Source organism: Anser anser, assembly GCF_964211835.1.
Source record: "Anser anser genome assembly, chromosome: 1".
Lineage (NCBI taxonomy): Eukaryota > Metazoa > Chordata > Aves > Anseriformes > Anatidae > Anser > Anser anser.
Genome location: NC_139720.1, coordinates 199,892,651 through 199,920,569, shown reverse-complemented (window position 1 = coordinate 199,920,569; position 27,919 = coordinate 199,892,651). Strand labels below are relative to the sequence as shown.

Here is a 27,919-nt window from a genome sequence, read left to right as displayed (position 1 = left end):
TTCAAATTGTTCTGGCAGGAAAAACAGAACAAAATAACTTTGCAAAACAGTTTCTTAAACAAACACACCTTTCACTTCCCAGGGAGAGACTACCCAAAGACTATACTCAACATCTTTCTCACCTGGTGGTCTGTAAGTTATTGCATTTTCCTATTACAGTTAATTAGATGCCTAAGTGCAAAATATTAAACAAAATCTGTGTCTTCATTGCTGCCACATTTTTTAAAGCCCTTCTGGCTTTGATAACTGTTTGGGATCAAAAGATACACTTCTTCAGCTCAGGCTTCCTTCCATGTTTGGTTCATCAAAGCTGCCTGCAAAGCTGTTTGAAGATGTTCTTACACACTCTCCTATCCAAACCATTTTTTTCTTTGCTTACTTCTACTCTACTTCTTATGTTTACTCTGCTCTATTTGTACTTCGTGTTTTGTGTCAGTGTAAGGCACAGTGAGATACTGTGTAAACTAGATCGCTGTTCCTGTTCTCCTTTAGCCTGAATAAAACGGAGAAATGTGTGCTGTTAGCAGTGCTTGCTTTACCTCCACTGCTTGCCTTCCACAACAGTTATTGAATTATGAATCTAAGGTAGAAGCTGAAAGACAACATGGGAGACATGACACATTTTCATGACCAAAATGGAGTTTGCGGTTTGGTACAGATAGATAAAATGGAATTAATCTCATCAAATTTAGACATCTATTGTGTAGATATCTACATCTGATCTTGTTGTCTACAGTCCCTGTGCTGTTAGTGGAGAAAAACAGGCACTTCACAGACAGAATCCATATCATTTAAAGGCAGATATCCAAAGTAGGTCAGGGGATCTGCATTCTCCAACAACCTTATTGCCTCCACTTGCTGTGACTGGACTTCAGTGACTTACAGGGAGTCAGGTGAGATGAAGCCCTATTATAGTATACACCAAACTGACACATTTGCTTTACTAAGTCACTGCACAAAATCACAGAAGTGGCCGGTCAGCGCAGAATCAGCATCACTGAGATGATTCAGTGTGGCTCAGTAGAAACAGAGTTTAGCAAATGCCTCCAGGAAACCAGTCTCCTGTTGCTCCTGCCTCCCCTGCGAGCAGCAGTGCTAGTGCTTGGCTCAGCTAGAGGCTTCTCATCCCCACACCTATGGAGCTGCAGACCTGGGAGTCTCCGTGCTTGTTTGCAGGGGAAGGGAAACTCAGTCCTCTACAAGATCACCACCATCTCTTTACTGCAAATTCTTGGACCCTACAGGAAAACATAAACTTGTGGACCTAGTCTCATTACCCAAGTCTTTCCACTCCATATTTCACTTCACAGTCCTTGTCTAACTTTTGCTTTAGACAAGTGTTTCTACTGCATATCCATTGATTATAGGAGGACCAGATGAAGCTGTGACATGGATGAAGAGATAATGTGGTCAATCAAGAGATTTTGTGCAGGGAGCAGTGCTGATACCATCCCCAGTATCCTGCCAGGAAATATATCCCTGGGTTATATTATGCCAAAGCTGTCTTGTCCGTGGAGAGTAAAAATAACTTGTTTGCTTACAGTAAATATTTGTAGGCATATGGGTTGGGCCATGGCTTATTTTACATATGGGAAAAATAAACCACAGCGCAGTCATTGTGGGAATGGCCGAATCTGAACTGTTATCAGGAATGTCAGACAACAATCTGTACTCATCATGTCCCGGATCTCCTCAAATTCTCTAGCTGAAATTTGCTTTTTGTTAGTGCTGTTTGTTCTCTTTTCATTTCAGATACAGTCACAAACACATAAAATTGTATTTGCAAGAGTGAGAAGACACATCTGTGTCCTTCCTGCATGTCGTGACCTGTGTAAAACACCGTTCTTTTTCTTTGTCTCTGACATATCTATAATCTAAACCTCGATGGCTTGTCTACTTTTTAAACAATAGCCTGTTGTTCCTCAAAAGGAATTTGTAATGCATTATCGGTTTCAGCGGCAGACAGAGGAAGAGGAAATGCATGAAAATATCACCTAGCAGTCATATTATGAACAGAACAAACCCACTGTGATAGAGACTAAATGGTCCACAGCTTCACAGCGGTGTAGTTGGATAGCTACACCAGAGACTGACCCTCTGGTAATAACCCCTCATGTTTGCTCTGTAGAGCTGGTGCCCTTCCAAAAACTTTTCGCAGAGACATTTTTGGTGGTTCTGAAGGGGAAAGACTATCGGAAGCTTCTTGGACACTATTGGCTTCACGGCCATGGGGACACTGTGGCAGCAGATAGTTTAGTGTATGAGGGGAAACTTTTATATTAAGCACTAAAAGAAGAAAAAAAAAAAAAGAAAAAGGCTTGAAAGGGACAAGCCTTTCTTCCTCGGGGCAAGATATTATCCTTGCAAGCTGTTCACCAGACAGAGTAAGCCAGTCACCTCATATATGGTCATTAAGAATATCTAGATGCTTCATGCTCTGCTGGGACACCATAATGAGCTTTGTCTGTCAGGTCTTCTCACCACACCTGCTAGCAAAGGCAGTCTGCTGCATGGGGGCCCCTGTCTATGTGCCGGAGGAAGTGTTCAGTGTGCTGTTGCCAGCTCTGCAGGGTGCACCCTACCCAACCGTGCTCTGCCCGCCTGCCAGCCTCCTCCCTGCTTCTCCCCCCTCTCAGCAGAGCTACCTGGCACCCGCCAGAAGTGCTCGCAGCCCTGCATCCCACATGGACTGCTACAAACCCCCACACCAACAGGTTAGTGGCTGCTGATCAAGGTCTCCCCTCTTTCCTCCCTTGTCTAGCAGCCTCATTTCATCTATATTTGATTCTCCTTCTACAGATCTTTTTACAGTTTGTCTTCTTTACAGCCTGTGAGTTGCTAGAGTTGCTTTTTTTTTTTTTTATCCCCAACTATTTAAATTTGTTACACTTATAAAAGTGCTGTTGGTGTTTAGTTATGTTGTTTTTTTTTCTTTCACTTTATTTTATGTAATCCCATCTCTCCTAAATGACAGATTTATTCTTTTTTTTTTTTAATCTTTACTCTTTTCTTTCAGATTTTGCATACCAACACCTCTTTAATTATTGTTTTACCTTTGCCATTCATAGTGCTGTTTTTTTTTGTTTTTGTTTTTCTATTAGTTTCTCACTTTCATCTTCTTCGAAATTTTCAGTGAACTGTGGCTTCAAACTGTGTAATAATCACTGTGTTCCTTGGCTGATATCATTTGAAGAGGCAAAAGTAATTTGAAAAATCAGGTTTTCATTTCAAGAGCTCCTGATTTTGCTGGTGAGTGTGGGGGGTGGGGTAGGGGGGATCAAAGTGATGAAAATCTATAAACAAATGAAAGAAATGTTACTGTGTGGCATTCACAAGTGAGCAAGACTAACATTTCACACTGGGCCTGAGATGTCTGAGCGAAGACTGATCTCCTTTATATCCCAATCAGACTCACTACTGTGCTTGTCTAATAAACCAGCTTTCTTCCCAAGTAATCTCTCTCACACCATCATCTGTCATTTTTTTTTTCAGTCTTTCAGGTAGGACATGTGGCAGCTTTTCAGGGTTCTTGGTCTTAACAAAAAACAATTTTCAAATGCAGATTTTCATGTGAGTAGAAGCCACAGAGGGTTGCACCCTGCACTAATTTCTTGCTCTTTTGCATCACAAGTAAGAAATAACTTAGACCTATGCAAAATAGTTGTCAAAAAAGCCATCTAAAAATGACAGCATTTTACATTTAATTTCCCTGGGTTAAAACACTGATCCGAGGTGATAGGAAAGGGTATAGTAAATTGGGTTCTAATGTTTCAGGCCCTGTCCTGAGTAACACGCCAGGGGTGACTTCACAGCTCTGCCTTCTCCACTGAAGTCTCACTTCTCCATCTTTACACACCCGCAAAGTTAAAGAGAGCTCCATCCTCTTCCTTGGTGGGTGGGAGAGAGTGCGTTGCAGGTCTCTGATAGTGATCACACCAGGAAATTTATGAACAGAAGCTTACGGCAGTTGCAAAACCTTAATTCACACTGTAGCAAGCCATGGATTTTGGCTCTGGAGAGCTGTAATTCCAACCCCTAGGGATGAGCAAAGTGTCATCCATACACAAAATGAGCAAGGAGACAGTTCGATAAACCCACTCATTTTACCGACTACTGGTGCTGTCTAACCATAGGCTGAGCATGTGCCTCTGTTGTGTTAAAAGGTAAGGAAGTTTGTCAGGACCTAACCCCCTTTTGTTCCAGCTTGTCCTCAGATAGAGGGCCTGGGGGCAGCTGGGTGTACATTCTGAGTGATGTCCAATTTGGCAATATGTCTAGACACATTCAGTATATTAAATTATATTGAATTATCACAATCACAGATGTACAAATAGCACAATCGGCACTATAAAACTGGTTGCATTAATTACGACCACAGATTCACAAATAGCGCAATACACTTTGCAGTCTAGTAGATTACTGGTATAGTTTATTGAAGCAACAGGAGCACGAGTTCTTTTGGATTGCCAGTGATAAATACACTGTCTGCAAAGCACATACAAATACCAAGAATATGACAAAAACAATAATCTACACATGTGCTAACTTATGAAATAACTCTATAGAGAATGTTAGGTTTCCCGGGGAAGTACTCGGTATAACCGAGTTCAAATCTCATCCAAAAGGTGTCCCTAGGTGAGGGGGGAAAAGAGATGACCCTGTCAACTGATCCCAATAGTTAGTGATGTCCTTCCAACTTTTCTGCAATGGTGTCTTCCTCTACGTTTTCCCTCTCTTGAGCCATTTTAATACAATTTTCTTACTTTTAGGTGTAGCTGGAGTGACTCTAGTCATATGTGTCTTCATTGTGATTGGTATAAATTTTTCTTACTTTTGTTTAAAGGTATAGGCTCAGAGAAATTCATAGCACATGCTCAGTGAGGAGTGGCCGCACCTTAGAGGTGGGTAGCCTTCAGGATGGAGGTGAGTTTTGGCATTATAATGAGATTATAATGAGCAAAGCTCACCCAGAGGACATGATTTGGTTATCAGTTAGACTCCGGGCTGGCCATGCAATCTGCAGTTCCATAATACGATCAGGTTCTTCATCCCTGTGGTGATAGCACAGAGCCTGGATGCAGTGTCTTCACTCTGCTCCACCCTCAGTGCTGAATCTCTTAGAGTCAGCACATCAAGCTTCCTTGGTGTTACCAGCACCTAAGGTTGCAGACTATGTTGCCAAGGGGACTATCATGGAACAGATTCCTTGCATATCTGCTTCATCTCACCCTGGCATTTTCCTCAATACTGAACCTTCTCTTAAGATATGGACAAATGTTTAACCTCCAGCAAGTATTACACAACCTCCTAAAGGATTACCAAGCAGGACAGTACAGCTGGAGAGCGAGAGATGCTCTGGTGCTCCAGTGCTACAAATCTGGAGAGATGAATCTGCCTCCTATATTTTTATAGCATACTTTCAGACTAGGTCTGGCAAGAAATCTGAAGGGAACTGGCTATAAAGATAGGTTAGAAACTCTTCAGGATTTAAAATTTCTTTTGAGCTTTTTTGATAACCCCAACCAGAAACCTCCCTTTCACAAACCTGGATTAAATGTAATGTAATGGAGTAATGGAGTATCTCTTTTTAGCCGTTACTGAATCAGGCAATGTTAGAGAATATGTCATCAGTGTCAACTGGGGTATTGGTAATTTATGAAGCTCATCTACGTACAAATTATGTGAGAGGAATGCTGCATCTGATAATGCTGAATGTGTTTGTATACAATGTATTCTATAAAATGGAGAGCTTGGTTATTGGGCAGCTTGTTGCCAAGTTGAGTAAGTTGTTATATAACCCCATTTCTCAGATAAATCTTTATGCTAAGTCTGAAGCATAAAGAAAACTGTGGCGTGAAGGTATTGGTCAGCTGAAGGGCTGTCATATTTCAAAATTAAATATGGTTCACCAGACTAAAAGCTTTCTTGTTCAGCCTCAACATAGCATGGAATCTCATTGGTGTTAACAAATGCCCTGGATTTGCTGTTTTTCATTAGTTTAACTGCTTGTTATGTGCCCTGTAAACTCCATTACTCTACCAAAGGTGTACTTAGTCATGCAAAGAAATATTTAAGGCAATTATATCAAATTTCCTCTCTCCAGAAGAGTAGCTATAGAAATAATTCATAACACTTCATGAATAGCAGTAGGTGAGAAGTTTGTTTAAGTTGAAGGGAAATAAGAGAGGTTTATGCAAATAATATAAACACTCTGAAGAATGTGACATTTTAATTGAAAAATAATTAGAAGCCTTTCCATTATTGGGAAAGAATGAATTATTAAATATTCTTAAATGTTTTGAGAAAGGTGGGTAATGTGGAAAGTTTTAAACTGTCTGCCCTTCAGCTTAAAGAACACAAAATGTGCGCAGAAAGTAAGAAACTGAAGTACTATGATGGTGGAGTTAGTAAAGTTAGATTTAAAATTGGATTGATTTTTATTTAGTGCTTTCAACAAAGTAGTCTTGCTATTGAGGAAGTGAACTCTCTGTAGAAAATATAAGTTCAAATCCCAGATCTGTTCCAGGCCTCCTGTTTGACCTCACTGTATCATCTTTCTTCTATAGAAAGTGGTTAGCAGTTTTCGGTTTGTACTTTTTTTTTTTTTTTTTTTTTGGCTACATTGATTTTCAGTTCTTTGTATGTACTGCAACTAGTGAAAGGTAATTCTGATCTTTGTCTAGGTGTCTAGATGTTAAGGGAATACAAATCATGTTATAAACAATAGCAAGTAAAACTTGCAATTTTTGGCTTTGAGGATTTTTTTAGTGCTTGTTTCAAAAACCAAATATTTTTATTTTGTCACCTCCATTTTTTTATGGATATGAAAGTCATTTTTTTCTGGAAGGAAAATTATTTTTTTGCAAACATCTGGTTTCTCTATGAAAATGAACAAATGAGAGCCTGGAGCAAATCCAGAAATATACTTTTTTTTTTTTTTTTTAAGGTAGGATGTAGGTGGGGATACAAAGTATTGGGTCATTTAGTTCAGCTTCTACAGGCTGGTTCTTAGCACTTCAGTACTGAAACATCTTCAAATGGGCTGCTTGTGAAGGGAGCGCTCCTTCCACATTGCTTTCTCTTCAATCTTCCCACAATGTTTGACCAAGATAAAGGCATAGCATATGTTGAGGATACATGCCAGTAAGTTAAGAAACTGCAAGGAGAAGGAAGGGTTATGTAGACAGCAGGGAGGCTATAATCAGAAGGGAATAGGAAGGCTGTATATTCAGGAACAAAGTTTAGAATTAAAGGAGATTTTTCACTGATACTAAGAGACAAAATATTACCATGCTTAGGAACTTTTCTTATTCTTCTGGAGAAATAGGATTTAATCATGAACAGTGGATTTTGAAAGGAAGTGTAAGAGACTTAGTAACAAGAAAACCAAGATGCCTTCTTTCTTATGTCCTTGGAAATAAATCTATGGAGGGAATTCAGTCTATTTGGCAAACACCATTGATTATGCTTTTGTTTATTTGCTTAACTTTCTCCTAATGCATCAGAAGTGATCCATTTCACAGGGCTGTCTGAACATTTACCTTGCCACATGTCATGCTGCTCCTGAGACCTGGGGTTTGCTGATGTCCTTGATCTCTTTTAATGAGATTTTAAAAATACATTTTGGATGACATATTTTTAAAGTGTTGGTTATATTTTCATGTACTGGAAGCAGTTTGGGGTAGCCGTTCCCAGGACTACTATCTGTTATAGGGACTATAATACCTCTTTGCAGAACTAATACTTGAAAAAGGTGTGTCCACTCTAAGCTACACAGAACCTGTGTGTGCTTCCCCTGGGCACACAGCTTCCCCATTGACTCTCATCCACGCTTTCCTCAGTGGGCTTCCCCACTTCCGTAAAGGGGAAAAAAAAACACCTTTCTGCAGCCTGTCCTGTCACTCTCACATGAACAGATAGATTTAAATGGGCCACGACAACATGCTTCACAAATACCGTACCTACTCATAGTCTTCAGCGGAAAGTAACAACTTTTGGCTGACAATTCATTCAATTATAAACACAGGACAACAAATTTTGTAGCAAGGATGTCCTGAACCACAGTAAAATGTTTCAGGTAGCAGGCAGACAAACTTGCCCCTGCTTCCAGTTTTATTAACAGTGTGGGTGTTTATTTCCCACCCTTTTCTTTCCAGGTCAGTAAATTCTGATAGAGGACCATTTACACTTTCTACAATCTGTGCTATCCAGTGCTATAAACTTTACAAATGAATGGGGCAAACCTTGGCTGCCTAGGTTTTCTGGGTCTTGCTGTTGCAGTACATCCATCTTATTTACTTGCTACCTCTCAAGAAGGCAATGAAGCATTGTGACTTCATGAGTGATATTAAAATATTCAGATAAATCCTTGTGACTGAGACTGATACACTGATACCACCATGGATGCTGAGATCTGTCTTTCTGATATCTGCTGCAGCTCTGGTTTGTCTGTTACTCTGCATCTGATAGAGTTATTTACAGCATGAAGAAATCTGTGGAAGACATTCTTAGATCAGAACATTTGCTTTTGCACCATTCTGAAAAGTTTTAAGTGATTCAGTGAGATACAAGTGCAGCGGAGAGTTGGTGCCCCCATTTCTTTACCTTTCCCACTGGCAAAATGCATTTGGGAAATTGTGTAGGTCTTAAGAAGAGCTTCTTACCTATCATCACAAACCATAAATGTGAATTGCACTAAATATATCCCTGCCCATGGCAGGGGGATTGGAATTAGATTATCTTTAAGGTCTCTTCCAACCCAAACCATTCTATGGTTCTATTTCATGATATGTATTGCCACTTTGGTTTGTAAATTTGCTACAAAAAATCATCAGTGCTTTCAAGTACTCCATCAAACTGGATACATAGGAAATCTCTGCTTCAGTCAGCAGTACCATGTCTGAGAGTTCTACAGAGAGAGTTGTGTAATCCTGAGAGAAAGAGAGGATTTAGCCTTTCTGAAACCTACCCCTGACCACCTTTTTCCTGTACAGTTCAGCTCTTCAGTTGCACCAGTCTATAAGAATACACTACACACTTCAGGTTCAAATACATAAGAACTTTTTTTTTTTTTTTGTGTGTGTGTGTGTGGATAACTTCAATTGCATACAATTGTGTTGGCACAAGTGAAGGAAAAACAAATTGTAAAAATTAGTTGGAAATGAGCATAACCAGCTTTGGTAAAGAAAATGTTTCATGTAATCAGATCATGTAGTCAGAAGTCTCATTCAGCCTGGCGCTTAAGACTAGGCCTCACCCCAAAGCAAGTTTTTCAATTGCAGCCAGTGAGTACAGGCTCTGGAAATCCTGTTTATTCCATGCAACACCTGGATTCCTTTTTGTGGTCAGTGTGCTGAGAGCACTCATCTTTCTCCAGCTGGGTGATGGCAAATAGTAACACACACACGCTGAAGCTGGCGCACTGTACTGACAGTCATCAGGTTGCGTGCTCCTGCCATGAAGTGGTGCTGGATTTCCTCATGCTTCTATCTCATCTAAATTTTATAACCACTTCTTCAGCTCCACAGGCCAGATTTTAGAAATAAATTGTGATCTACTGTAGTGGGTTTATGTGGCAAGGTTTTGATAGTGAGGGGCCACAGCGGTGGCTTCTGCAAGAAGAATCCAGAAGCTGCCCCATGTTAGGTAAGGGCCCCGCTGCTGGCCAGAGCCGAGCCAATAAGCAATGTTGTTTGTGCCTCTGGGAGAGCATATTTAAGAAAGGGAAAAAAAAAAAACTGCTGCTACACAACATCTGGGAGAGAGAGAGGAATGAGAAACAGCCCTGCAGCCCCCAAGGTGAGTGCAGCAGGAGGGCAGGAGGTGCTCCAGGCACGCAGCACAAGTTCCCCTGCGGCCCGTGGAGAGGCCCCTGGTGGAGCAGGCTGTCCCCCTGCAGCCCACGGGTCCCACACGGAGCAGATCTCCACGCTGCAGCCCGTGGAGGAGCCCCCGGTGGAGCAGGTGGATGTGGCCTGGAGGAGGCTGCGGCCCATGGAGAGCCCCCGCAGGAGCAGGCCCCGGGCCGGAGCTGCAGCCCGTGGAGAGGAGCCCACGCAGGAGCAGGGGGTCTGGGGGGAGCTGCCGCCCGTGGGGGACCCGTGCTGGAGCAGTTTGCTCCTGGGGGATGGACCCCGTGGTACGGAGCCGTGTGGGAGCAGTTCTTGAAGAGCTGCAGCCTGTGGGCAGCCCCCCAGGCTCAGTTCGGGAAGGACGGCATCCCGTGGGAGGGACCCCACGGGGAGCAGGGGCAGAGAGGGACCGTGAAGGAGCAGGGGAGACAAAAGTGTTATAGACTGACCCAGCCCCCACTCCCTGTCCCCTGCGCCGCTCAGGGGGAGGAGGTGGAGGAGGGTGGATTGGGGAAAGTGGTTTGGGTTTCTTTCCTTTGTTTCTCACTTCTCTAGCTTGTTAGTAATAGGCAATAAATTTTACTGTCTCCCTACTCTGAGTCTGTTTTGCCCATCATGATAATTGTTGAGTGACATCCCCATCCTCATCTCAACCCTTGAGCCCTTTTCATTGTATTTTCTCCCGCCTTTCCCTTTGAGGAGGGGGAGTGAGAGAACAGCTGTGGTTGAGCTTGGCTGCCCACCCGTGTAAAACCACCATATCTTCCAGGGAAGGGGTTAATGTAGAAACTGCAAGCTTTCTTTGACTGATGGTTCTCACCCTGGTGTTTACATATGATCTGGCCCCACTTATGTGCTTTTCTTATGCACTGTGAAAATGACCTTCCACAACAACTGTCAGAGGGAACTCATACAAGGAGTGCCCTTATACAAAACATATAGCAAAATAACACATGAATAAGCAACAAATAAACATTACAAGTAAAGGTCCAGTTCTCAAACTTCAAGAGTTTGGTGTAGTAAGGTACAAAAAATCTGGCTTAAGAATCTATGCAAACACATGTAAAGTAGACGTGGAGATCTAATTCAGCACTTAGTGAATGATGATATTACTCTCCTGCAGTTTTGAACATGACATGGATTTCCTTCAAAACGATGAGTATCTGCTAGGGCCTTAAGGCTGGATGTGGATCTCACAGCTTGCCTTTTTCTTGCTGTGATTTCAGGTTTGCTGTCTCTACTTCTGCTCTCAAGTCACAGGGAAGGATTTTCAAGAAGGCACTTGAATGTACTTGAAGGTAAGCTTAAATTTAAAGTTTAAGCCTTCTTTCTAGAATTGCAATCTTAGACTGGCTTTCCTGAGTCTGTGAAGTAAGCACGGGATTTATGTTCTATAATTTTAGCCACTTAACCACTTTCAAGGCTCTCTTTTTAATTCATCAAGGCATTACCAGGGAGCTTCCTTCTTGTCCAAGAATACACGACTGTGATAGATGCATTACTCTCCAGATATGTTGTTCTCTCCATTTACAATTTAAAGCATGATGATAACTATCCTACACTACATGAGTCTTAAGTTTTTGATGGATAAAGTTAGGTGAGATCAAACCAACCACAAACATCTGATCTAAACCACTTTAAAGTCAGTAGGGAGTTTTCTATGGACTGCACAAGGCTTTGGCTCATCCCCTTGGAAACGCTCAGAAACCTGCATTTGAACTCTACGTGATCTTGGATTAAAAATTGCCAGAGTGATTCAAAAGGTTCCAAAAGGAAAATACTATTTTGTGGAGCACTTAGAATAAGGTTTGTCCTTGTATCTAACCTTCCCAGCTTCATTTGCCTGTCCTATTATAGGTTGTTTGACTTACTTTTATCAGGTGTTGCATTTTGTGTGCATATTGTTCCTGGTGTTTGTTTGTCTGCTTAGTGTCCCCTAAAACCTTTATAAAATCAGGTTGTTGCATCTCACGAGGCTGAGAAAATATGTGACTAGTGAAGAGACATCAATGTAATACAGAGGGTGGCATTTTATTTATTGGTTTGCTTTTAAAACATCTTTGTGTTTTGTTGAGGGTAAGGGGCATATCTGGATATTAGGCGATGTGCCATTAGATGATGGCAACATGCCTTGCCCTTTGCTTTGCTGAGCTGGGACTTACTATTGCTCTGCTTTGTTACTTACTATCATATCAGGCTGTAAACTCTTCAAGAAGAATAGGTTTTATATATATATATATATATGTATATTTGACAGTAAAACATTTGCAGTGCAGTATCTTTGTACAGGCTGAGGGCACATTATGTTATTATCTATAAATAAAAATAATAAATCTAAGGCAATAGTAATGTTATTACAGGGTAATTTATCTACAAATAGGATAATACTTTTTTCCTAGTATCTAACTTTAATCCTGCAAACATTTTAACACATTTATCATTACAACACTCTTTTGACATCCATGTAGTGTGGTTATTCTCATTTTACAGATAAGAAACAGAGAGCATAGAGAATAGTAAGAATAGCAGCAGTGTCAACATTCAGATACTTAATTTAGCTATCTAGTATTCCTAAGTTTTGCCTTTATTCAGAGAAAGGAAATGAAATTCCTCAAAGGTGATTCAGAGGAACCTTTTTAGATTGTTGTTCTGAGCTATACTTTTGGAAGGCCTTGTTGTTTTGAGCTGTCCTTTTTGGAAGGCCTACCTTTATGTAGGTTTCCAAAGGGCTGAAACTGACTAAGGACAAGAAAGAAAAGGCTGTTGAATCTCAGAGGATGCTCATACAGTCTGTTTCTTCCATATCCGCTGGTTCAATAGGTTTTGCTCTGCTCTGGTGGTCTGCATCAGTAACCCCATATAGAATAGAGTCAACTTCATGGAGCTTCCGAGTTTCTGTTTTTGTTTCATCTCCATCAATAGTGTTTTGAACCCTCATATTTGAAGGCCCAGTTTAAACTGTGTAATGCAGAAAGCTCTGTGTGTGCTGTAGAACAACACAGATGTTGTTTCCTGCCTCTTTTGAAATTGACTGTCACTCAATTTGTAACCAGACCTGAAGACAATACTGTATGTAATGTTGATAAGCTGTTTTTTATACTACATTTCCTCCCTTTACATGTATTTGAAATCAGGAACACCTATGTGTGAGAGTCAATTAAGAAGCTTCTTCTACTTAAAAAAAAAAAAAAAAAGATTAGATCAAATATTTGAGAGAGAATCTACCTCATCATGCAAAATCTTCCTTATCGTGTAAACAGCATGAAGAATCTACCACACTTAGACCTTTTGTCCTACTGACAAATTTGCATTTCAGCTTTCCATCACTGAGATAAATAAGAATGCCCCCCAAAAAACAGTGTATGTTAAAGGAGGTATTTACAATGCCATCAGTTTTTAAAAAGTAATAGCTGTGGTGTTTTAAGACACAAATAAAACAAAAGGAAAATGGAGAGATGATAAAAATGTGATATTAAGGAGAGAAATAAGATGCAGAAAGTCAGGTGAATAATTTTGGGGCTGAAACTCGGTGAAACAAAGTCTGCCTGAGATTTTCTTTCCACTAAGAAAGGTGAGTACTCATCTACCTGAATGTGCAAGAGACAAAGAAAATATAAGGAGGCATGCGAGGTATAGATCATGCTAGCAAGATATAGATAAGATTGGGAAGGAGTACAAATTCCACTTTTGCAAAGAGGAATATTGTGTGATGCAACAGAACAGATACTCCTCAGAAAAGTAAGAAGCATTATACCCATATGAATCTTAGTCTATTGAGGTGACAGCATGGATTCAAGGAAAAAATCAAATCCTCTCCTTTGTATGATTACTCTACCTAGCTTTACCTAATTCAGTTTAAGATGAAATGCAGGAGGTGAATGAACTGAGACACCTGAACAACTACATGAAAAAAATAAGGTTGGTTTTGTTGTGAAATCTTGGAAATCCATCAAACTGGATACCTGGTCAGATATAACCAAAGCTGGACTCAGGAAGGGCTATAAAATTCTCTAAGAGATGATGGATTTGTTGAAAGAATGAAGATGTAACTAGATTAACAGCATTGTAACTTCTCAAATTTGAGAAGATTCTTATAATTAGTTGCAACTATGTTAAAATTCCTCTGCCATTCCTCAAGAAATTATTGCTTCTTTCTCAGCTAAGATACCACAGCTCTAATAGGCTGGAGTCAGTATCAGCAGATGGAAATATAGTGCTGTGATCAAATGATTTCATGCTTTCTTTTTAGCGGTGAATGCAAGAGAAGTATTTGAGATAAATATTTTCTTTCTTCTTTATAGGCTCATTTAGGACCAAAGTTGTTTAGTATAACTGTGAAAAATTCATTGGTTTGATCAGTGGCAAATCAACTTGCAGATGTATCCTGATACATCTATAAGAAGATGCTATAAGCACACCCTCAGGTTGGCTCAAGCTTTATGGCTTTTTATGATTGATGTAAACTTACATGACAGGTGTAACGTGCTGTACATAATGGGACTCAGTGAATCTTTTGGGTATTTTGTGACTTGGTAACTTTCTGCTCATAGAAATTCGTTTCATGTGTGGAGTTCAGTCTCTGTAAAGCTAACATCAACAGAGGTAGAACAGGGACTCCAAAAGTCTCTGAATTCACCATTTCCCTGAATGCAAATCATATGAGTACTTAATTTATCTTCATTCATATGGCAAAAGGTGGAAGAGAAGGGTTATGTTTTTAAATAAAGAGCTGAAGTTTAGCAGATACCAGCAGGTGCACCACAAAACCAATGTAAAATGAAATGAAATACAAGCCAATGACAGAATGTTGTAATTGTCACGGTTCCTAAAACCTCCTGTTTTGTCTCCTCATATTTTCTTCTTTTTTTTTTCTTTTTCTTTTTTGTCTGCGTTCAGCAGATAACAAAATTGCAAATTAAACCCCTTAGCAGCTGATGTTTACAGACTTTATTATCAAGCTCATAGTAAGGGTCCCACACAAACACTTTGCTGCAATACCAATTTAGAATTGCAATTCCTCTTTTAGAATACATTCAGGCAATTAACAGACCAAAGATCATATGAGAAACCTGCAATCTTAATGGAAGAATTTTCTGGGTTTTATTACAGGACTGCAATGTATTGTTTTAAATTATTTGCTAAAAACAAATTACTTTTGTTCCTTTTTTCTGCAACTGTAGTTTATTCAGCAACACTACCACCATGTTTTTCATGACCTTAAAGTTACAGTTCTGTTTCCCTACTTGTAAGGGATTGTAGTCCACTCTTTGTGTCACCAAATAAATTTCAGGACATTAGCAAAGGCTCAGCGTCAACAGAAGTGTCCGAATTCATCGCATATCATTTGAGTGGATATATGAATGATTTGCTCCAACAGCTTGAGAAGCTAACAGGAATATGCAAGCAGGCCTTGGATCAAGGCTGCCACAGGTGAGGAAGTGTTGGGTTGAGAAGTGTTCCTACAATAACAGTGCTTCTCTGCTTTGGCATAAATGATGTGCTTGTACTCCCCTAGCATTTTACTGTCATTGGAATTGGGCTTTGAGCTTATCTTGATATTTATCTTGACAGACAAATGAGGATGTAGGTCAGTGTTAGGCATTGCTATCTCTTTTTGACTTGAGCCATGAGTCAGAGTGAGGTATGGAGCAAGTACCTTGAGACTGGAAGCGTTTGTGCAGCATGTGACTGGGAGACTCCCCTGAAAGCCCAAAGCAAAAATGTGTTGTGAGTGCTGACAGCTTACTGGTAGAGACTGAAGAATAGAGAATCCTGGAGAAATGAAATAACAGCTCAGCAGAAAGCAAGAAATACCCACTTCAGAAAGGCCATTCGTGAAATTCAGCTCTGGATATTCAGCTCCCTTGTATTTTGGGTTTAATATGAAAGTGTCAAAGCTTCTCATAAGAGTCGCTGCTGGATCATTTGCTCCATACTGAGTAGATCCCATGGGGCTGTCAGGCTGATACTACAGTAGATAGCAGGAGGCTGACATGCAAATCATTATCTTGGCTCCATTAACTGGACCGATGAGAGGATAGAATCAGGAAGGTAAATGTGCGAGAACTCATGGGTTGAGATAAAGACAGTTTAGTATGAAAAACAAAAGCCATGCACTCAGGCAAAGCAAACCAAGGAATTCATTCACTGCTTCCCATTGGCAGGCAGGTGTTCAGCCACCTCCAGGAAAGCAGGGCTCATCACTTGTAATGGTTCCTTGGGAAGACCTGTCATCACTCCAAATGTCCCCACCTTCCTCCTTCTTTACTCCAGCTTTATTGCGGAGCATGACACCACACGGCGTGGGACATCCTTTTGGCCAGTCTGGGTCAGTTCCTGGCTGTGTCCCCTCCCAGCTCCCTGTGCACCCCCAGGCACCTCGCTGGCAGGGCAGCACCAGGAGCTGAAAAGTCCTTGGCTCTGTGTGAGCACTGCTCTGTGACTGCTAAACATTGGTGTGTTATCACTGCTATTGTTATAAAAAAATCCAAAACACAGCATGTGTGAGCCTTTATGTGAGCCTCTACAAAGAAAATTAACTCTGTCCCAGCCAAGAACATGACACAGAGCCAGTTAGGATGCCCAGTGGTATCTAAGGCCTTCCCTTGAGGCTGGCAGGTATGAATCAGTACCAGTGGAAAGTCCAGAAGTTTTCTCTAGTGCTATCTGGAGGCCAGGTAGGATGCTCTCATGTTTCTGAAGTGACTTTGATTACCTAAGTATGGGCAACTAAATTGTTCTGTGTTTTTTTATTATATCAGTAACTCAGAGAAGTAGTGCACATGCATATGCCCATGTATTCAGCCTGAACTTCTTGAACTTCTTACCCAATACCTCTGTGTCTAGATCTTTCAAGTAAGAGGAGGATTTGGTTCAATCCCCTTGAGAGCCAGTTCGGGCTGTAGGTTTGAGTATCAGATTCTGAGAGAAAAGCCTGGGAGCTACACTGGTTTATACAAATTATTACATATTTCTTGAGCCAGTGAGAAAGATGAGAAGTGATGGATTCTGCAGTCCCCCAGATGTGACATGCCCCTCTAGGATGTTGGAAACTGTAGTTCAGTCCTCTGCTCCAATTAATTTATTATAAGTGACCCAAGTTGGCACAGTTTGTTTTAGAAACAAGCAGAAACAATGTAATGGGAATGCAGAAGTGAACTGGTGTTTCTGATGAGCTGAAGGCAGATCAAAATACAGTCTGACTGATTAATACGTTGGTTCTGTCAGTAAAATAGTGATTGATAGGTTAATTGATGTGTTATGAGCACAACTATTGATGCAAGTTCTCTTTTGGAACTAATTTTTTTTTCTTTTTGCCAACAAACTGTCTCATCTAATTATATCTAGAGCAGAGGTGCTGTATGAAATTTATCTGCTTTAATGCTCTATATTTTTGTTTTGTATATTTATTTCCAGATAGTTTATGGCATACTACATCTGAATTGGGGCACTTGAAAATCCAGATTCTGTTCACAGTACTTGACAGGTAAATTTAAAGCAACTTCATTTATATTCCTGTAGTTATTCTGGATTTGCTTTGGTGAAACCAGAAATTTGCACGTTTTAATTTTAACTAAAGGAAAGAAAGTCTATGCCATTTTTCTTTAATACGTGTTAAATGAGAGTTGATTTTTTTCATAAATAAAAAAAAAAAAAGCACAAATTGATGTCTTGTTGCCTACAGGGCCCCTCCAATGCCATCAAGTGCTACTGTGTAATTATTTTTCAGCAGGTAGTTTGGAATTTTTGTGGCTTGTGTTATGCATTTTTTCTGTTGAGGCACTGCACTGTTGCAGCATCTTGTCTAAAAAGGAAAGAGAATATATTGATACGTAAGTCAGACTGCATTGGCTTGTATAAAGGAAATCTACACAATGAGGTTGACCTGCTTTTGTATCCCTTTTATTTTAGCAGTACCATGGCACCACCTTCGCTGCAAGATAATAAAACTCACAGTGTGATCCAGATTGTTCTTTAATGAAAGGATTCTCCCCACGCTTGGTTATAAGATTTGGCTAATGCAGGAGGAGGCTACAGCCAGCAAGGTCTTTCACATGTAATGTATAATTGATGCAGGATTTGACTGGCAGCAAAGACTGATCTTCTAAAGTTATTTTTATCAGCCCTTTCCTGAATGTGGTCTCTCTCATCTGGCTTACAATTTAATGATGAAGAGTCTTTTGAGCAAAATCCTTATTTTATTAATGAGATCTTGCTTGATTTGACAAAATAATAATTCTTTCTTTAGAAAAAGCTTGTTGCTGCTTTTCGTTTGTGGCTGATCTGCCAATGTGAATATTTTCACTTATTAACACTGCAAATCTGGAATTATTTATTTGCTACTGTGTACAATGTCAAAGCAGTAGAAGAAGATTTTAACTTTCTTGAACTCACTTGTTCTCTTGTCTGTGTACCATTGGAATTTTACTCATCAAATTTACATTGATGTAATTTAGAGTGAAAGGTATTCAGGAACTTGCAAGATTAGTTACCTACTCAGTGGTAAGCCCCAAATGAGGAAACAATCATCATCAATCCACATTTAATGATCTGAATACATATGTCAAATAGCTTTTGATAAAGTATTGATAAAGAAATGTTCTCTACTATTTAGAAGTATTGCTTCTAATGATTTTGCTACATTGAATACATGCTAAAATTTCTCTGTAGCTAGTAAATTTACAGGAGGACTTGAAAAAAGGGAAAGCAAAGATCAGGAATCAGTTATGGTCCCCCACTTGGACTAGGAAATACAACATATTGGGGCGACAACTGAAAACAGACTGTGTGCTAGTTCAGCCAAATAACAACTGTTTGGGGAGATTTGGGAAGTTTGGTTTCACTTGTTTACTGATGTTCATTTACTACACAATACAAATCTGTGTTCCGGAATAATCTTAAGCTGAATTTACTGTTTCTTCTGAATTACATATATTTTACTGTTCTTCTATATTGTAAATAATTCCACTCCAGTTACATCTGATGGGAAAAGATCTATAACTCAAAGGATTAGAAACTGCAGTTTTTTAAAGTGAGTACTAGTAAGAAAAATGAAAGTAACCTATCAACAGAGAAATAGTCCTCTGCTCTGGGAACATTGAAAAGACAAACTGAGCTTAGCAGTCTCATTATAACCTGCAAGGAAGACAGATTTCCACTATGGCACAAAAACCTATGTATGGACTTCTCAGAAATCCTCTAATCAGGTTGGATGTGAGATGTTTTGGAGCAGCATTGCAAAAGACAGCATTTGAACTTTTGGGAAAGTAAGTATCACTTTTGCTGATAATGGGTGTAGAACAAAAATTGTATGAGACAAAGTGGTTAGACAAAGGTAACTGAGTGGGAGAAGCAGTTTAAGATAAACAGGGCAAAGTTTCCCTTACTGCTTGATTTCACAGGAGGTAGAAGACTTGCTCACCACTGAGTTTTTAGCTTTCAGAGAAATGCTCTATTACTGTTGGCTTTGTGATGCCAACATCAAAAAATGTGATGCAAGGAGGTGTCTGGGAGGTCATTACCAACCAGGGAACACACTTCTCCTTGTGCAGCCTGGGACAGCTTCTTACTTGCCCCAGGAAGTAGAGGAGAAAAGGTTGTTGAGTTGAGTGAGCCTAGCACGTGAGAGAATTGTGGCCAGGGCCAGGAATTTGAAGGACACAGTGCATAAGGGGAGCTAGATACATTTTCCTATTTCAGGGCCTGGACGTTCTTTCCTTAACAATGATGAGCAAAGGAAATCCCTGTGAAGAGACATAATCTGACTTTTTTTTTCACTTCCCTTTTTCATCCACAGATGTCTGATAGGAAGCAACAATATAGGTAAAACAACATGTTCAGGGAGCACTTTACACACTCTCACTTTGTTACCAATTAGTTGCATCCAAGTTACAAAACAGACTGTCTGAATTCCCACCAATTTATGACACACAAAATCTTGTTCTTATAGTCAAAAGGAATACAATTTTTATGCACAGACAAAGATTTATTCTCGGTTTAATTCAAGTACTAACAGCCAAATCAAAGAACTATTGTTAGTCCAGTTACTGTGATATTAACAATCATAATTCAAATTATACACAGCTAAAGTGATCTGTACAGTTTCTGGTATTTACCCCATTCTCTGATGTTATCCATATTATCCTCATCCCTTCCAGTGTCCCTCTAGGGCCTTCATACTGAGGTGGAGGGTATGGGGAGTCATCAACATCATTATTAGTTCTCTGGAAAGAGCACAAAGCTGATGGTGATGGTTTCTTTCTTGTCTTTTGGGTCATTTAAATATACTTGCCAGCGTGCTGTACACCTTATTCTTTCTTCTGTTGTCTGCAAGCCCACATTGCATCTGAATTTGCTGCATATGGTTCATGTGTTTTACATGTGGATGGTCATTCTCTGTGTGATTTTTGTTTGTTTATTTATTTGTTTTTTAAACTGTTTTTTTTCTCAGATCTCAGGGTGCACTATTTATAGTCCTGGCCCTGTGCTATCACCCCATGCCTGTGCTTTCATGCACTCTACTTTCACCTCATACATATCCTCCACTGTGTTTTATTTTACTGTCATGGATAGCCCATTCTGCACAGAATAATCACTTGTTTTTTTTCTATCTATTAGTTACACATATACATATAACAACAAGCATTGCATTGCACCACAGTGGAAAGCTAAAAGAGAAGGTAAAATGGAAGTAACCATCATGTGATTGTTGGACCATTGTCTTTACAGGTAAAAAAGCAACCATAAAGCTCCACACAGGCCAAGGCAAGGTCCAAGTCCTGAGGCTTGTGTTGTTAACGTAATACAAAGTCTACCACTTCTTAGGAGCAGAGGCAGCACTACACTCACCTTGCTATGTGTCTGCACCTTTGCACAAGGCTTGTGTCCTCAGGGGCACTAGAGACCCTTCAGCATCTTGTTGTTTCTGCCCGCGCTTGGAAGCACAAGGAGTGTAGCTCCTCAGCTGGCGATGCCTCCCTGCTTCCAGGGCTGCCTGCAGTGCACGCAGCTCCTGCCTGAGCACTGCAGGCACAGCCTCTCCTCTGTCTCTCCATATGCTCAGGAGAACCGAATTTAATTGCCAGTTACAGGAAGCCTAAGTTAAGCCAAGCAAAATAAATGAAGAAAGCAGGTACAAGCTATTATTTCCTTCATTCCTTTGTCACTTGCACTGAGGGAGGGTGAACCCACAAGCTGGTCTGGTTTAATGTTCCTTCTCTTTTTATATAACTGAGCTCTGATTGCCTGATGCCTGATTAGCACTGAACAGGAGCAAATAACTGGTGAGAAAGGATGGTTGCTACAGTGCTGACTGCTAAAGCTGGTCCTGATTAAAAATATATATATATATATTATTTTTTTCTTTAAATTACTGACTAGTGCACTGACAAAACCACCTCCCACTTCTGTTGTTCACCAATCTGCTTTTTCTTTTGTTCCTTTTTTTCTTTCCTTCTATGAAGGTGTCCCTCCCTCCACCCACCCCGTTCTCCCTGAACACCTGTTTGGTTAAGTATCCATTTCCCTGAAGTTTTGAGACACAAATAGGAACTGACACTGTTAGTCCCTTGACAAAGGCATTACTAATGCCTGAAGAACTCCTGGCTCTAGAGCTAAAATGAAAACAACAACAAAAAAATGTTTTTCCCCTTCTGTTGGAGATTTCAGTCCAAAGCCAGAAAGAGGTTACATCAAAATAATTGTTCTGATGATTTAACAAATCAATAATAAGCTGATAATAAATGGTATTATTTCATTCAACTTGCAGTAGCTTTATTTGCAATGACAGTTTTGCTAAAGAGTTGTTCTAAGATAGTAGCTCCTGATCCTGGTGTGGTATTGTCCAAAAGACTGACATTTATAATAGCTGGGATTCTCACTTCTTCTCTTTCTCATTACACTAAACCTTGTTATGTTTGTTCAGAGAGGGGATGCATTCTGCCTGTTAATGCAGAGCTATCTGGAGTGATCAAAATGTGGATATGACCCGATAATGAAGTTTGTTACTTGAGATCACAAGCAGTAGAACCTTATCCTCTGGTAGCTATTTAAATAGGAACACAACCTATAAATAAGCATTGCTCAACTGATGTGAGATGGCCTGCACCAGCTAGTATCAGGTAAGGAGATGGGAAAATGAAGCCAGAATTACTTCCCGTCTGATATGACCAACAATGATGAAAGATATTGAGCCCCAAACTTTTTTGATCCTTGTCATTTTGGCTAAAAGTAGGAGAATGCACAAGGCACTGGGCACCCATCTTTGTATCCCAGCTTTTAATATATGAAAAAGTGAGAGAGTGATTAAGTACCGGTTACTCCAGAGATGAGTATGTGCCAGCTAAAAGTCTGTAGTCTGAATTTCCTTTCTGTTTTTATCTGAATTAGAACATTTTCACAGCACAGTGAAAATAACCTTGATTTCCTGCAGGCCTTAACTTCCAAAGTTGCCAGCCAATGTGACCTCTCTTCAAAGCAAACTCAAGTTTGGAAGAGTGGGCAGCAAAGATGTGTGAATGCCTTTGAAAACATGGAGCAACCGAATGTCTATCCCTGCTTGCTCTTGCAGGGACAATTCCATGTGTCCCTTGTTCACGAGTGTCACCAAACAGCTAGGTCTCCGGTTGCAGCAGTTATGAAGCAGTACCTTGGGTGCACATTCAGAAAGAAGCTGGCTTTCACATTAGGCAGTTGCTCAGCGCTTCTGCAGATGAGATTGATCAGTGGTGTAGCAGGCTGGACATCCAGAATTTCTCTTTTGGGAAAGCTAGTCTATTGCTTAATATCTGGTACTTTAAGTGACTAAAATATTTTTGTTTTCAAAGACAGCTTGGCTATACTGTTCTTTCTTAAGAAAATACATAATAGTAATAATAATAAAGGTGTAAGTGGTTGTTCTTTGGTGCTTCCTATAATGTGTCAGTGCTTACCAATTGAGTGTGTCATTGTGGTCACATATATTGTGTGTCTTGTTCTCTCTTTCTCTGAGGAAGAAAGATGAACATGTCTGAAATGGTTTTGTGCATTTTTTAAAAAAATATTTAGTGGTTTATTTTATTGCTGCTGCACTTAGAAGCTCCTACAAAGTCAGGGTTTTGGTGATCTAAATGCAGTTTCAATGAGTAAGTAAATACCTTCCTGATCCCAGAGAAACCACAGCCTGAACATTAAATGCAGGTAAAAGAAAACAGGAAAAGGCAACTGACACTAAATAACACTGATATTTTCTGCTTCTCAGCTGCATCTGTGTTGCTGAACTCACTCTCAACAATCTGATATTTCATACAGTTTTTTCTTGATTCCACTTGTAGTGGTTTATATCAGGCTTTTCTTTTACTACTGTAATCTGTATTGTTTATGCTATCTTCATTTTCTGTCAGCATGGCTTCGTGTTCCTGCTTTGCTGTATTGTATTGCCATATAAATAACTAAGGAGGCGGCAGCTGTAGCAAAAACTGAGCTGTGCTGGGTTTTATAAATTTCTCTTGTGAAAATTAAAAATCATTTGACTTATATAAATTACTTTGCTGGAAGAAAATCCTGAAATGAAAGTGAGTCTTGCTGGTGCCTGGAAGGCAACAGAAATGCACAGAATTTGGTGCTATTGTGCTAGGAATGTGTCTTCCGTTCATTTCTGGAAGTATAAAGCACATAGTCAAACATCTCTTCACAGTTGCAGATTTCTTTATCTTAGCAATAAAAGGAAAAAAAAATATAACACAAAACAAATTCAGGCACCAGGTGAAACAAAACAAGCCAAAAAATCAACATGAAGCCCAGCTTTTATCACACCATCGTGAAAGATATACTCAAATAACTCATTGTAAATTACTGTGAATTAATCACTACGTTAGGAAGTTATATCACAAAATAAGTCTCCAGGGCCTGTTTCTGTAACATGCTTTTATAGGAAAGCTTGGTATTTCTGGGAGATGAGTGCTCTGTGTTTCTCATGACAAATCACTGGGGTAGATATCAGTGACTGGCTGAGCTGCTTTTGTTTAGTGTTTTCAGTACTTGGGCATTATGATTATAGCAGAGAAGTGCAGTACTTCAGAAAGCAAAGGGGATATTAAATTGTGGAGAAAGTAGAAGAAATGATGGGCCATCTGCTCTGTACACTTGACAGTACGTTGTGAAACCTGGTCAACTGCTATGAAAGGCAGAGGAGCAAATTTAAAGGAAATGGGTGACTGGGTCTGAGATACATACTTGTAATGTATGGAATGGGTCGAGGACCATAACCCCTGTGGTGGTGAGCTGTACCTGGGTCTCTCAGAGCTCATACCACCAGGCAGGACCACTCACATTCCTCAGCAGACAAAAATGAGATATATCCTATATTATTGTCACTTTTAGTTACTTATGGTTCATCCTGATTCAAGCGTCATTCACAGCCTTAAGCTGGACCTCTTTAATTAAACAGAATAGCCTCCATAGCAGAGTAGTTAGGACACTCACCTAGATCTCCCCTGGGTCTGACACAATTTATAATTCTCGTCTGTTGTTCTCCATTTCTTGTGGAAATATTACAGTATTACTTTAAACTGAGCGAGTTGCCAATATCACCAGGTGGACATAAAATGGGCAGTGGTGATGCAAACGAAAAGCATTAACAGGCCACGAGGTGCTCAGTGGCAAAGAGAGATAATTGCACAGATCCATGGAAGTCCTGCCTTGATTTAACAGGGGTGGTTGCAAAGAATTATTGTTCAGGATATGCCTTGTGTTTATTTCCTCATTAATGCTCTCCAGTTGCTGGTTTCATTTTTATCATTCTATGCTTGCCTTTAGAAAATAAGCAAGTTGGAGCATAAAGTGGGAAGTGCTGCACAAAACTCCCCAAATGCTTACAGCCTAAAAAAAGATGAAGAACCACAGTTTCTGTAGTAGTCCTGCATGCCATGCCAGCTTGTGCATTTTGAAACACACAGATGGAAGTCTGGCCCATTTAAAACCACTGAGATTTTTTTGTTGTGGAGCTCAGGGGCCAAAATATTACTCCAAATGTTTGAAATAGAGGCTGTAGAGTTCATACTAATTGAGCCAGGAATGCCATTCTTTAAAAACTGATTGCTAAATATCTTGAATCTTAGACTGTGTACTTATTATCAAATTTTGTGAGAAAAATGCAAGATAAAAGAAAAATTACAAGAACAGTGAGTTCTGAGTGAATAAATAATCAGCCTTTTTCACCTAATCAATATCTCACCGTCAAAAAAGCATGTCTTTTGCATAAATCAGAAATTTAAAAAAAATACATTTTTTAAAACCTTTTTCCTATCCTTTTTTTTTTTTTTTTTTTTTTTTTCCTTAGGAAATGAATGAAGAGGTGTGATATATCTTCTTTTAGCAAAAACATAAGTGAGAGGATTTGACTGGGTCCACAGAGAGATCAAATACTAAAAAGGCAATAAAGGGAGAACAATTGGAAGAAGCTGAATGAGTCACAGAGCAGTGCAGAATGATTTCCTTAATCTCCACCATGCGTTTCTGTTAAATAAGTCCTTATTTTGCTTTTTATGATACTGTGACAGGTCTTAAACTGTTAGTCTCTTTTTTTCAGATTGTATGATAATTGTAAGAAATGTGGCAGGATACACAAGTACTGCAAATGCAGATGCTGCAAATTTAACGTCTGTTACCAGCTCCAATCACACCTACATATGCTTTAGACATGAAATTAATCTTAAGAATTTAAATGGTACTTGCATATATTAAGCTAAGCAAATTTATTCATACTTTGTGGGATGGGTCATTTTTACCAAACACCTAAAACCAAAATGGGAATATTAATATTTTCCAAGATATTTCACTGACAGTTTTAACTTCATTTTTCCATGTCTTTAAAATATGAATTTTAATATTATGGTGACATAAGAAAAATCAGATCTTCATATTTTGGACTAACCCATTTAGTAACAATTTCTGTATTGCAACTGTATGTATTGAGCTATCACTCTTGCAATAATAAAAACATGCCATCTTCTGTAGTATATGTTAGGTAAAGACATATGAAGAGTTTCAGCTGCTTGCTGCTTAAATTTCAGTGCACACTGGCCAGAAGGTGGTGCTTTCAACCATAGATGTGCAAATTGGGAAAGAAAATATGAATATGAGCTGTGTGAACAGTTTTCTGCAGTAAGTAACAGAGGAAAGCAGAGATATCTGTGAATTTCACTAAGAAAAACACAGCCTAAAAATGAGCCGCCACAATAATTTAAAAAAAAAAAAAGAAAAAAAAAGAAAAAAAAAGGAATAAACGTAAAAGGGAATCTTCTCTCCTTTTTGACAATTAAGTTCACTTTACTGTCTAAATAAGATTTTCTTCTGATTACAAGATAGTGGTAATAAAGCTTGAAAAGAAAAAGCTTCTTCTACCTGTATCAGTGATGGGGCTTTGCCTGACTGCAGAATCCCTGGTGGCCATGCTGTTCCCCAGGTTTGCCTTAAGAAGCAGCATTAAGAAAGCAGAAGGCAAACTGAAGTTCCTACTCCTCCTTGAAACAGCCTGAGTTTTTGAACATCTTATTTGGTTTGCAGTGATAGTCCTTAAAACAAAACACTGTGGGAAAAGTGTTAGCTCTCATTCTGAAATGTGTATATTACAAGTGGAAGAGGTGATAATGACAAGTTTGTTCTTGCTAAAACTTTCTTGCTTTCTGTCCAGGCAGAGGAATAAGAAGAAACATCCTACAGACAGATTCTGAGTGTCTGGCACTATAGGATTAAACATGCACTTATGCATGTGCATCCAGTGTCTAGTTGGACACCTATGTACTGCTACTCTGCCACCTTCCAATGATTTTGGCAGATCTTAGGGAAATCCCTAGCCATTTAAAGCTCTGCTGCTCAACTCCTTCACCTTCGCTATGCTTACAACTGTGCCATTTCACCTCTGACTAGTTTTATTGCCCTCAGCAGGGTTATTTACATATGTAAAGTTTATTAACATACTTACCTAAATGTTTGCAAATTCAAACCATGAAAATTATCTTCTAAAGGTTTGATTGGAAATTACACTCCTTTGATTAGAACTCTGCTCTTAGCTTATATTAAATCTCAGTGGGTTTGCTTGACCTCTGGATGATCATCCTAATTATCAGCTCTCTTTTCATGTTAATTAAAGATTTGATGGGAGATACGATGTAACAGTAAAATGAAGGAAAATAAGGTTTGTAATACAATCCAGGTCAATATTTTTTTGCTAAATGTTGACTATATTAATAAAAAATAAATAAAAATTTATGTGGACATCCGTGTTTTATTTATCTTGATCAAGCAGTGTTTCTGCTTGAAAACCAACCATTTTAGTATCAATAGCTAATAATTCTTCAGACTTCAGCAGAATTAACTTTCTGTTCTAGTTCCTGTAAATCTCTTTGGATGAAGTCTTTAGTTGTATTCTTAATGAACATGTTAAGGTTTTTAGTTCTGTTGATTGAAGCGAATTAATTTTGGTCTTTGCTAATTGGGGACAACTGTCAAATTCTTCTCCAGGGATGAACTGAAAACTAATAAAGATATGATATCTTTAGAAATGTTTGAAGGTTCTTAATCCTCAGGGTTCCTTTGTCATTGTCCTCAATGGAGGGAGTGATTTTTTTTCCTTTCAGAAGGATAACAGAACCTTACATAATATTTAAACACTGCTTTAAAAAAGTTTTGTATCTAAGTGGTGTATATTTTGCTTAGCATGAATAGCAATCCACTGGAAAGTCACAAAGTTCTTTCTCTGACATTTTTTTTTCAGGGGATGTTTTGCCTTAGTAAGGGCTTGAAACTGAGATGTATGGTAATAGAAACTTTGACATTTCATATTAGTATGGATAAAGAGATTATTGTTATAAAGAGAGAGCTAAACATTGTTATCACTTTCTGAAGATTATATAGATTATTGAATTTATCTAATCCTTATTAATTCCACACCTAGAGGATTTAAATTGATGGGATGCTTTGAAAAATACTTTGGATACAAGATGAAATGTGCTATGCTTGTTCTTTATCCAGAATAGCCCCAAAAGCTCTTTGGGGAATATCCTTTATCTTTCCATTGGTATGTGCATGTA

The 27,919-nt window shown here is 39.3% G+C and overlaps 1 protein-coding gene across 7 annotated transcripts; it reads left to right on the top strand.

Moving 5' to 3' along the window:
- Positions 1-962: 962 nt before the first annotated feature.
- On the top strand, positions 963-27,469 carry LOC310892763 (uncharacterized protein). 7 transcript variants are annotated; one of them, XR_014578402.1, is made up of 5 exons: positions 963-3,249; positions 11,078-11,149; positions 14,153-15,281; positions 17,268-17,337; positions 17,763-19,969. XR_014578402.1 is itself a non-coding variant. In XM_083820929.1 (4 exons), exons 1-4 carry the CDS (start codon positions 9,570-9,572, stop codon positions 17,827-17,829), a joined length of 438 nt encoding a protein of 145 aa, XP_083677055.1. In that variant the 5' UTR covers positions 3,902-9,569; the 3' UTR covers positions 17,830-19,969. The 7 variants fall into 7 exon arrangements, 1 of the variants encoding a protein (XP_083677055.1); XR_014578404.1 differs by lacking the exon at positions 963-3,249 and adding an exon at positions 3,902-9,798 and having other exon boundaries at positions 15,142-15,281; XR_014578403.1 differs by having other exon boundaries at positions 11,078-15,281.
- The last annotated feature ends 450 nt before the right edge of the window (positions 27,470-27,919 follow it).

Coding starts and splice junctions, on each gene's coding strand:
- LOC310892763 (XM_083820929.1), top strand. CDS start 9,570: ATGTGGCAAGGTTTTGATAGTGAGGGGCCACAGCGGTGGCTTCTGCAA. Junction 9,799..11,077: donor ACAGCCCTGCAGCCCCCAAG/GTGAGTGCAGCA, acceptor CTGTGATTTCAG/GTTTGCTGTCTCTACTTCTG. Junction 17,338..17,762: donor CTGTTCACAGTACTTGACAG/GTAAATTTAAAG, acceptor CTTTTATTTTAG/CAGTACCATGGCACCACCTT.